This window comes from Paramormyrops kingsleyae, chromosome 8, assembly GCF_048594095.1.
Source record: "Paramormyrops kingsleyae isolate MSU_618 chromosome 8, PKINGS_0.4, whole genome shotgun sequence".
Taxonomy (NCBI): domain Eukaryota; kingdom Metazoa; phylum Chordata; class Actinopteri; order Osteoglossiformes; family Mormyridae; genus Paramormyrops; species Paramormyrops kingsleyae.
In genome coordinates this window covers 30,026,036-30,037,425 of record NC_132804.1, presented here as the reverse complement: position 1 = coordinate 30,037,425, position 11,390 = coordinate 30,026,036, and the positions used below count along the sequence as shown (strand labels likewise).

The 11,390-nt window shown below is 48.4% G+C and overlaps 1 protein-coding gene across 2 annotated transcripts; it reads right to left on the bottom strand.

The window, feature by feature from the left end:
* Positions 1-2,665: 2,665 nt before the first annotated feature.
* Positions 2,666-11,390, bottom strand: dyrk3 (dual specificity tyrosine phosphorylation regulated kinase 3). 2 transcript variants are annotated; one of them, XM_023832376.2, is made up of 3 exons: positions 10,330-11,390; positions 8,890-9,005; positions 2,666-6,937 (listed from the first exon to the last, which is right to left on the bottom strand). In XM_023832376.2, exons 1-3 carry the CDS (start codon positions 10,370-10,372, stop codon positions 5,360-5,362), a joined length of 1,737 nt encoding a protein of 578 aa, XP_023688144.2. In that variant the 5' UTR covers positions 10,373-11,390; the 3' UTR covers positions 2,666-5,359. The 2 variants fall into 2 exon arrangements, with proteins under 2 accessions (XP_023688144.2, XP_023688146.2); XM_023832378.2 differs by lacking the exon at positions 10,330-11,390 and adding an exon at positions 9,231-9,349.

Genomic DNA, 11,390 nt, shown 5'->3' with positions numbered 1-11,390 from the left:
AGCACTCAGATTCCCGTTTGGCAAAGGACAGACAGTGCCAGCACCATGCCATATTTCCTGAAGGAGATCAAGTTAGCAGGAAGGGTGACATCTGCTAGACCCTGCTGAGATCACCCACACCTGATGGTCCTGTGGTCTGGGATGCTCATGAAGGATGGAGCTACCACCCCGCTTTAGAAAAATAAAGACTGATGTCGTTCAGTGAAGTAGCAGAAGGGAGGGTTATACCCTTGAGGAAGGGAGACTTTTGGTCAGCCAGATAACGCTCTTAGCTCAGTGATAGAATAATAACAATAGCGGAACTCCACTCTTCAAATCCAGTTCACGGGCTCTTCGCCTCCTTTCGTAATTTGATTGGCCATCTAACAGTGACGTGCTGAACACACGGGCAGATGTAGTGGCCCTCAAAGACACTGAAGTGCTCTCTCAAAGAGCTGAGACTTTTATCTCTGGCTGTGGAAGGACTACCTCCTGTTGTCAGTCATACACAGTCTGACAGGCCACCTGCGATCCCTCTGATCGCACCATATGTCACTGGGCCTGAGTCTCCGTAACCATATCAGGTGGCTGGCAGCTTGAGTGGGGCTTCGTGTTACCGGGGGGGTGGAGGCGGCCGGAGGGGGACCTGCCCCTGCCGACATCACTCAGCGGCTCTCCAGGTCAGATTCTTGATAAAAAACCCGACTCGCGTCAATCTGTGGAAGACCAGTGGTCTGGAGGATCCCGCGAGAACCGGGTCACGTGACCAGCAGACGGAGGCACCACGCCACATCGAGCTTCGGCAGCCGAACACCTGCTTCCCCCCGGCTTGGCTGCTGGGGAAGGACAGAGGACCGCCGGTGCCCAGGCTCCTCCACGGGCAAGCTGTCAATGTCCCCGGAGTCCCAGGCTGTGCTGAGGGCAGATAGGGCCCCGTGGTGAGGAGGCCAAACAGAAAGGCTCCTCCTTGGAACATGCAGTGAGGCGTGTCACTACAGGAGAATATTTTACACTGACAAGTTCTGCAAGATCCAGTCAGGTTTCCCTGTAGCTATAGTCGTACACAGGGGTACCGGCTCCAGCTGAAAGCAGATTGACCCCTGGAGTGCCCCCCTCCCGTCACTCACCAATTCAAAACACATCATTGGTCTCTGTATGAATTATGACCTCTCTTATGCCCCCCCCCCCAACCTTAAAAAAATCCAAGAATTATCCCCGCCCACAAAAGGCCGCATGAGTCGGCCATATATCATCTCAGAGACGATGATTTTCTGCCACAACACTTCTTCTCTCTTCCCAACATCATCTTCAGGCCAGCAATATCTGCCTCTGTTTGTGTCAGTGACAGGTACCTCGACAGGGCTGAAGAGACAGGAAGCATCTGTGAGGGTGAGGGGGCCGGCTGTGACCGGGGGGGGCGACCAAGCACCCCTAAGCTCCACTTCTCATGGCTAGGCACCCCCCTACTTTGCTTTTGCACAGCTGCCGATCGTGAGGTTACACTCCGGGAGTGTGAGGTGATTCAGTGAGGTCACACGTGATTCAGTGAGGTCACACGTGGAAAGCAGCAGCGAAATGATACATTTGAAATGCAAATCAGCTCTTTCCCAGCCCCAGAGCACCACTTAAGGATTGAGCCCACTACTCCTTAACGTGTCAGCAGCAGCACAGGAAGACAGGAGGGGTCCCGGACAAAAGGGCCACTTTTGGCCACCGTGGCTGATCAAAGGTGTCCAAGCTCACAGTTAAAACTATCCGTCAACCTGGAGCCCGAGCCAGCAGATCAGGTGACGTGCCGATGAACACGGAGTGACAGACTTGGCCCTCATATGAAGGACCATCTCAGTTCAGTATAACACAAAACCATACATACATGGGTTAGGAAGCTGTTCTATTCTTCTGCAGGCTGATGAGATCACAGGCAGGCCTACAGAGGAAACTGGGCCTCAGAATAGAGCTGTTAAAAATGGAGCAACTCCATCCACGTGAAAATGATTAGGGCAGTCGCTCGTCACAGTCATGCCAAGATCAGCAATTCTGCTGTGCAAGAAAAAGAGGGATTAAAAGAATAATGGATAGAACGTTTACGGTAAACAAACGTCTACATGGCTACACCCATGCTGCTGGCTGATTGTATAAATTATGTGTACAGATAACATCTCTGTTCATTTCAGTTCTGACACCTTTGGTGTTACAAACAAATCGGGCACAAAATATGCCACTTTCATGGCACCTACAACCCAAAATGGTCCGGAAAACAGGAGCCCCCATAACACAAAATCAGAATTTTGAGGTTTACATTTTAAACAATTATTTGACATCAAAGGAATGGTCAACATTACTGAGGGGAGTATGCATTTCGGAGCCTTGGGGAGATCTCACAGTACTGTCAAGAAAGAGGCTGATCTGGACAAATTTGGACAGAAATCTCACTGTGAGGCCCGCACAATCTGCCCCTCTTCCGAGGGCCCGGAACCGCTTCCTTTTCAGAACGTTTAAATGTTTCCCCTTTTCTCACACTGGTTCGGCACTGTTCATGCAGTTGTCTTTTTGCTTAGGTCTTCAATTTCTGATAGAATAGCTGATACAGATATGTCAAAGGGCTTATCTGACTGTGTTTTCAACAGAATTTGGCCCTGACTTCTGACTTGCAAAACATGCAAGTATTGAGTGCAAAAACAACAAGGCATGTTAATAATTATTTTATTTCTTAAAAAAGAAACTAAATACAAGCTCATTGGTTACTTCACACAATTGTCATTATGCAAGTCTCACCAGTCCTAATTTAAACATGATTGACATGCCATGAAATATTCAATCTTCACTCCACACACTAGGGCAAATAATCATAGAAACACCATAACATCTTAGCGAGGTACACTCATCTTTACTCATATGTTAAAAATTGCCCGTCAATCTGTGGCAATAAAAACTTACAAAAGAACGGGTACAAAAGTCTGACTTGACATTAAAAGGAGATTGGCAGTCGCTGTGCCTGGACATTGTCAAGGGTGTAAGACTGAAGGCACAGGGACCTTACACGTTGGGGCGGGGGTGAAAGAGAGCAGGAGCCCCAAGGAGGTTTCGGCACAAGGGGGCGCCACTTCTCTCTGGGGACGTGTGTTCAGTTATGTGGTCTGGCCCCGATGCGGTCTGAGCATGTCTGGGGCCAACGTTGGCTTGGCTGCAGTCAGTATGTCATGGAACACGTCCTTTTAAGCAGAGTAACACCAGTGTCTACGCGGAGACTTCTGGGTGACTGCATCCCCACAGGCCCACCAGGTTACGGCAAAGGAAGATAGCTCCCAGTTATATGCTCAAATGAAACAGTTTACAAAAAAAGCCATCTGGGAGCATTAGGGTTTGTCTTAACTGCACCAAAACCGAGATGCTGACCCTTACCTGGGATAATTAATCCTCAAGAGGAGTGAGTTTCACACCTGAGTAGAGAGTGAGGGGTTCCGCTTTACTTGCAGGACAGCACCATTCCCTTCGGAGGGGGTGGAGACAAATACCTGGGAAAGGGTGATGTTTCGGGACGCTCCCTGCACACCATCTGCTGACCCGCGGCCCCCAGAGGGGGTGCGGCAGGCAATCCAAGCCAAACACGTCACAGTGCACCGTGCCCCACCCAGTCATTCACTCATTTTTTGGAGTCTAGCAATGGTCAGTTTAACAACATTATCATCAACAACAACAACATACTAGTACTTATGCTACTACTGTTACTACCACTACAATAAATTACCATCATAATAAATAAACAGCCCCAAAAACATGCTACATTCTCAGTGGTTGGGTCTTTAAAAAAATTATTCTGCCCCTAAAATCGAGGCCATCAACCTTTTGTTGGCAGAGCTGTTCTGATCCTTAGGGGTTTGAGTGTCTTGCCCAGAAGCTAGAGGGCACCAGGCCATCGAGCCCCAGCCACCAGTCACCATCCCCAGCCAGGATCGCACTGCTTCAGCCTGGGGACAGGGCAGAGGGGTAAAATGAGCAAAATCAGCCCCCCCCAAACCCATCTCACGGGATTCACTCTGCCATTTAGCCATGGGGGGTGGACAGTATCCCATTAAAATTAAAAAGGCTCTGTGACACACGGCTGATGGAACGTGCTGTCCGTCATATTACACCAGTTAACAGCCGCCCACCCCCAAGCTGACAACTGTGTTTGGCAGCCAGCAGAAACTGCGACGGTGCCATTTTTGGGGGGGGGGAACCCCTGACCACTTGCTAAGCCCGTGGGACGTTACTTGCTGCAGTTCACAGTTTAGCGGTGCTCCAACCATGGCCCTAATCACTCTACGGGACAGGCACAAATAAACTGCCCTGCAGGGGGCAGTAAACTAGCACAGCCAGGACAAAGTCTGCAACTAAAGGTCGCCTCTGGGGCAGCAAAGCCGCACCCATGGCTGTGGTTCCAATCAGCCATTTCTGCTCTGAGGCTCCAAGTCAACACCCCGCTTAATCACCTGGGTCGTGTCAGAACACGGCAGGAACACAGACAGCGGTGAAAACTGCCCCAGGTGGCAAAAAAAAGCACAAAAGTAAAGCTGTGATTCTGTTCTCCTCTAGCGGCAGTCAGCCCAAAAATGAGACCGGATCATGTCTTTCTGGACCAAAGCACGAGACTACTTGGTAGTGACCCGGTTGTGCTGAGCGTTCCGATACCAATTTCCCCAAACCCCATTCTGCATCCTGCCTGTCACTCACCTAACAGACAGACACCTAACGGCCCTTCTCACCGCTCGCTCAGCCAGAAACAGCTTCCATCAGGCTCGCTTTCAAGGTACAAGGCCGTCATTCAATTTCAGAAAACCAAACAAATGCTAATGACTCGCGGGGTGGATTTATTGCTAAACGACGCCACCTCAAATGTTTGTTTGCTTTTCTTTCCTTCATGTAACGAATTTTTTAAAAGTTTGAATCTTTGCTGTGCACATGATGAAAATTTAAAAACCAACCGAATGCCAATTACAAGCATTTCTTTAAATCACCACTTGTCTAATGAATAATGTAAAATTAGAAATAAATTTCATTATTCAGGCAGTTTCTTATTTACAATCCTTTTTTTAGCCCTTGAAATTCTAAAATTCAGCCCTTAAACACCAGGGTATGAGTTTTCATTAAAATGACACTATCGAACCCACACGTCTAATATCTGACACATTAAAAACAAAAATTAACAGTATTTTCTCAAAGGATCTCAGAAAAACCAGCTGATCTGAAAATTGCTTGATATAAAAAATCTGTCAGATTATTTTAACTTTTTTTTTTTTAATTGCCTAGCTAAACCTGAAGTATTAACATTCTGTAAAATAAAAATAGAATTAGATGAGTATCACACAACCAATATGTCCATCGCCCTGATGTCAACACCCTAAGAGACCAGTTTTGGTAGCACTGTGCGCAAAGGTATACTCCCAGCAGGGTCCCCCATCATGCTCGTCCTCAGTTTGTTGTTGGCGGGCCCCACAGTAGAGGGAAGTTTCGACACAATGCTGGGAAAGGAGGTGACGTGTTCTGTATTCCGCTTGGGAGCCTGGGTCTTGTCCCCGGACACTGGTTTGGGCAAGCGCTTGTAAAGCCAGGGGTGCCGAAGCGCCTGGCTGGGGGTCATGCGGGTGGCCGGATCCCAGTCCAAGCACTTCTTCAAGAAGTCGATGAAGGTGGGATCATCACAACCCTTGAGGGCTGTGGACCATTCCTTGCTCCCTGGTGGGCCCCGCATTTTGCCCCGACGGGAGCGGCCGCCATTGAGCACCGACGAGCCGTTGCTAAGCGTGGTCACAGTGCAGTAACGCGGGTGACCTTTGGAGTTGATGAAGTTCTTGGCCCGCTTGGCCTGATCCAAGATCTTCTGAGGCGGTACACCCAGGATCTCCATCATGCAGGCCAGCTGGTCTCCCTCGTCCTCGCCGGGAAAGAGCGGGTACCCCGTGAGCAGCTCGGCCAGGATACAGCCAAAGCTCCACATGTCAATGGGCATACCGTAGTGTGACCCCAGGATGACCTCAGGTGCCCTGTAGAAGCGGGACTGGATGTACGTGTAGACGCGCTGGTGGTCGAAACAGCTGGAGCCAAAATCAATGACTTTAATGCCACTCCGGCCCTGCTGCTTAAGAAGGATGTTCTCGGGCTTCAGGTCACAGTGGATGATCTTGTGCCGGTGCAAGGCCTCCAGGCACTGCAGGATGGAGTGAGCGAACTTGCGGACCAACGGCAGACTGAAGCCTTGGAACTTGTTCCTCTTGATGAGCTCATAGAGGTTCATGCTCAGCAGTTCAAAGGTCATGCATATGTGATTGCGGAAGGTGAAGTTCTCCAGCATGTGCACAACGTTCATGCTGCCTGTCTTATCATGCTTCTTAAGGTGCTCTAGGATGCGGATCTCCTCGGCAGCCTGTCGGTGGAAGCGCTTCTCGTTGCGCACCATCTTGAGCGCCAAGTGCTGGTGGAGTTTGTGATCATACACCTTGGCCACCTGCCCAAAACTGCCCTTCCCGATGACCTTGAGGAACTCATAGCGGTAGGCCAAGTGGTCGTGTGGCACGTGGATGTAGCTACCCTGGTCGTCATCGAAGCCCCCATTGTTGGACCCACCAGCTACCGCCTGCCGTTTCTTGGCATTTGGTCCCACAAAATAGATTTCAGGGTAGTTATAGATCTCCTGCTGCTCTAGGGGAGTCAGATGCTGCTGGTGGATCTTCAGGGCCTGCTCAGGGGTGATTGGACCAGGCTTGCAGGGCTTGGAGGTGCTGTCAGCAGACTTGGTGGAGCTACTGCTCTCCATACCCCTCTCCTTCGACAGGGTGGCCAGTGGCTTAGAGGACCCAGAGCCATGGCTGCTACCGTTGACCTTCCGGTTGTAGGAGTCTTCATACAAGTACTTTACCTTTACCTGCCCTTTGTGGATTGCCATTTGCTGGTGGTCTTTGGTGACAGGCTTGTTTCCAGCCTGGAGGAGGAATAAACAGAAAGCTCACTGCACATCTCCATTTCACATTCATAACAGGAAGGCACAGTTAGCACTGCAATTCTCAAAGGATAGTTGTTAAGTGCCAATAATCTGTCCCGTGGGTCAGCTCATTTTAAGAAGGGTCAAAAGCACCACTAAACCTCTTTCAGCTGAGAAAGAAAACATATCTGGAGAGGGTCGATGTACTTAAGAGGACAGAGAAAACCAATCGATCAAGCAAGTGAGCGGCGTGTTGCGGCTGAACGTGGCTTAAGAGAGCACACTTTAACAAACAGGACACATTTCCGGGCCTTGCTAAGGAGGAAAAAGAGAAAGACTGTGAAAAAGGCCACGTTCTGCTATCCTGTAAAGACGGCTGGAAGGAGGAGTGTAAGCCGCAGGAATCCTGTGGAACAGGACCTCCCAGAAAGCTGGTGCGGCACTGACCAAAACCAGGCCTTGAGGCTCATTATAAGTGCAGACCCAAGGCACCCTATTGTTGAGATAAAAACATTAATGGGAGCAGTCATTATACCGGAAGATGTCTTGGGTTTTTTTCCACAACAACTTGGACAGATTTAAGCTGGATATTAGAGGGTATAACCTGACCTTCCTGCGAGTTAAGGCAACCCACTATGCTGATGAAGCAGCGATTCATCTGAATCACTCCATTCTTTAGCTTCTTAAAAAGTAACAACCAGTTCTCTGCAGTCATTAAAGTCCCCGGCTTTCAGCAGCAGACAAAGAAAATGCATGAGAGAGTGGCTACAGGAAACGGCCGTCACATTTAAGAGTGCGCACTTCCTCGGCATAAGCGAGCTACTGAAAACCAGACGCATCCCTGTCCTGTAAATGTTTTGGAAACTTAAACGGGTCACTATGTGCTTGTCAGCCTCTCATTCCCTGAGACTGAAAAAGAAATCCAACTTTAAAAAAAGGAAGAGGAGCACGCCTAAAATAACACTTAATATGCAGAGTAAAGGAGGAAATGAGCAGAATAACCTCTGGAATCAGCCTAGTAAGGCGGCTGCCTACTTCCAGCACACAATGTCCATTTGGGAACTGATTCCATCCAAAGATACCAAAATTCATACAGCATCCTATCTCTGGCTACTCTGAATTACTGCCTGCTTATTAAATTCTACAGCTTCAAGTATCAGGCCACACAAACAGATGAGACTGTAAATTACAGGCTTGATTTTCATGGATAACACCACCCTTCAGGCAAATGTAATGTGAGCTGTGTAATATAAATGCTTGTCTCACACAGACCAGCCAGCACCGGTGTAGAGCTTATTACCAGCTGTTTATCAAAACTGCCAGTTAACAGTCTGTTAAATCTACTAAACACAAGACTGATGAGTAACACAGCCAGCAACGGCACTGTGTACGTGACATAAGTTTGAATAGCACACTGGCTACAAATATAACACCTTGGCCATAAAAACATGCGGACATGTACTATAAAACATCACTTATATTAAACTCCAGGCTCTTTGTCAATCAAATATATAATATAAAATGTAACATGCACATACACGTCGCTGTATGTTTTACAGATGGACAAATTAGCACGATATTCAAAGGAAAAATAATACAGATAGCGATATATTAAAATAGACCTGGAAAAACTCTTTGGCTGCAAGTAAAAGCAATGCCTGCTGGGTGCAGAATAACCTAAATCCACAGCGCGGACCAACGAATTCTGAAGCGTGCTGCTTGTCAGATTATGGGAAATTTCAGCTGCTATGCAACGATGGTAGGAATAGATGTGTAACAGACATTCCATGAGCACACGGGTGGCTGCAGGATCATCACAGGAAGAAGCAATGTGACATTTCCCATCTTCTAACGAGCCGTCCTTGTCCACAACTGGTATCTGGAAGAAGGAGGAAACCTACCACTAAACAGGCTAACATTTACATTCTATTTACTTAACGTCGTTCACTTACTGTATGTTTGGGCAGAGGGGGCAACCCAGAGGGACTCCGGCCCTCTGCGTCCATGTCGTCATTCACAACATGGTCAGTACGCATGTAGGAGTCGTACAGGCCATCGGCGTGTCGAACTGCAGGAAGAGGTAAGAGCAAATCAGCAGCTGCCAGTGGACAGTGCACCACGCGATGAATAGCGCTGAGGCTGGAAGGGCATTGTTCCTCCTTCAGACCAGGATGTTGTCCTGCTTCCTGGGATAGGCTCTGAACTCAACCCGACCCGGTGCCCAATAAACAGGCACCAAAATGAGAAGAACGTGGAGCCACTTTATGACCTGTAAACGGCAACGTCAACACACCTCGTGTTTTTCCTCAGCCACCAGGATCATGGGCTGACTCGCGACAGTATCGCTTTTCTAATTGCCACGCGGCAAGCGAGGCAGTGCCAGTTTGTCAGCAAGAGAGACTAAATCCCCCGGAGAGAAACATCTCGTATCACGCCCCCCCCCCCCCCTCTCTTCTGGGATGATTCCTGGCAACAGAAACCCACAGGGAGCGCAATGAGGCACACTACCACTCATTAAGCCTCTCTCCCCAAACCAAGTGTCAATGTTACCTATTGACTAAGAGTAAAAAGGAAAAAAAAGAGAAAATTGGGCAAAAACTTGAGGAAATGCATCCTGGATCATATTTCAAAGTCGAAAATGTGTTTCCTGAAACCTAGAAAAGGGGAGACATTGGAGACATGTCACTGCGCCCAAGAGACGGATAGTATCCTCCAAACCCTACTAAAAATAAAGGGCGCTGAAACAGGGTGAACTGAAGATTTCTGAATAAATATTTACTATGACATAAATCTGTATGTAGCAAATTATACATCTGCAGTTACAGAAGAGATGGGTGATGTTCAGATTTGTGACAATAAAGCAGTCAATACTGTCATATAGAATTTATTTTTAATTTATACATTTCAAATCACAGCTTACATGTCGTCCCAGCTGGTCAGCATTAATAAAAAAAAGTGGAATGAGACAGCAACAGTATATTTTAACAAGATTTATAAAATAGGCAATGACCTGGTTCACCGCATTAACTATTTTCCTCGAAAAAAATGCTTTAAAATGCTTAGAGACTAGTAGACAGCGGAAAAATTAAACACGTTTATAATTCATACAGAAAAGTCTGACAGTTCCAGACATGCTGGAAAAAAAAGGTTTAGCTTGTTTTAAAGCATAACAAAGCTGATATTGTGGTATGGTGTCTAGACACGATCATTCTGGACACAGTCTTCACTGGTGTTATTTTCGTTAGTGGAAACGTTTTAGGATCGTAGAAGGAAGTACAGGAGAACAAATACACCAAAAATAAAGCATACAGAAATTACCCACATGCTTATGGAAAGCACAAACTGATATGCAATGCTGACAATGGTACTGAAATGTGACCGAAACTGCTTACCTGCTGTTATCGGGCCATCTGGTTTTCTGCTCAGTATCATCATAATTGCAGGTTTCGGTCAGAGCGACGATCCAGCAAAAATTTCATCTAAAAGTCCAAGACAAAGCCCCCCTGGAACAGACAGCATCTAACCGGCTTCAGAAAGACCCTTAGGGTGTTAAATTGCTGTCCCAGATCCGCAAAACGGTACCCGAATCCAACGTATTTCCAAAGAAAAAACGCCCAGAGCCGGGGGCAGATGTGGCTGCAAGCACCTTCGACGGTTTTAGGATTTAAACGGCTGCGGGGAGGCGCGATGGCCGGGAAGCCCCCCGACACAAGAAAATGCGGGTTAAGCAAAGAGGCATTAAGGGCTGCGGTTCGCTAATCGGTAACGCTAAATGCGGCGAACTGGATGGTCGCGGTGAGAGCTGAAACCGACCGCGGAGCTGAGCTGAGCTAGCTGCTGGCCCCCTCCGGGCGAGCCCCACCGTGCCGCCTGCTCGGACCGACGCTTCTTTTCCTTCTCATACGGCCAAAGTTCGGGCCGGTCGCAGGCTGGGTCCCTGTCGGCAAGCAGCGCAGGAAACACACGCCGCCCCCCACCCACCGGCTCCCGTCCAAAAAAAGTTCTACGTCCAAAATCTGCAGCGATATTGGCTCCGGGCGGTCCTCAAATTCCGCAACTTTCCCTCTAATTTGGGAACCATCCCCGCAAACATAAACATGCGGATTGTCGTGCGGACACTAGCTCCCCTCTCCCCTTGCTTCTCGTTGGACACCTAGCAGGGATTCGCCCCTCTTCCGGACCCAGAAAGAGTTGATCCCCAAAACAAAAGCATGGGCTGGGACCTCGCGCCACTGCTTACAGGCTGTCCATCCGTCACCGTTGCTTAAAGCATCTGCCCCGGTCACATCTTGCTGCAAGAAACATCAGATTTAATCCATCCCTCAGTAAATGCGTCGGTTGCAAATAACTCGCGATTCGGGTGCCAGTTGCTAAGAGCGACTTCGGGTTGTTTGTAGCGTCACCAGTCCCAAAAAATACGGGAGGACGAGACGAACGACTAGGGCGTGGAAAG

Coding starts and splice junctions, on each gene's coding strand:
- dyrk3 (XM_023832376.2), bottom strand. CDS start 10,372: ATGATGATACTGAGCAGAAAACCAGATGGCCCGATAACAGCAG. Junction 9,006..10,329: donor AGATGGCCCGATAACAGCAG/GTAAGCAGTTTC, acceptor CTCTTCCTGCAG/TTCGACACGCCGATGGCCTG. Junction 6,938..8,889: donor CCCCTCTGCCCAAACATACA/GTAAGTGAACGA, acceptor TTCCTCCTCCAG/GCTGGAAACAAGCCTGTCAC.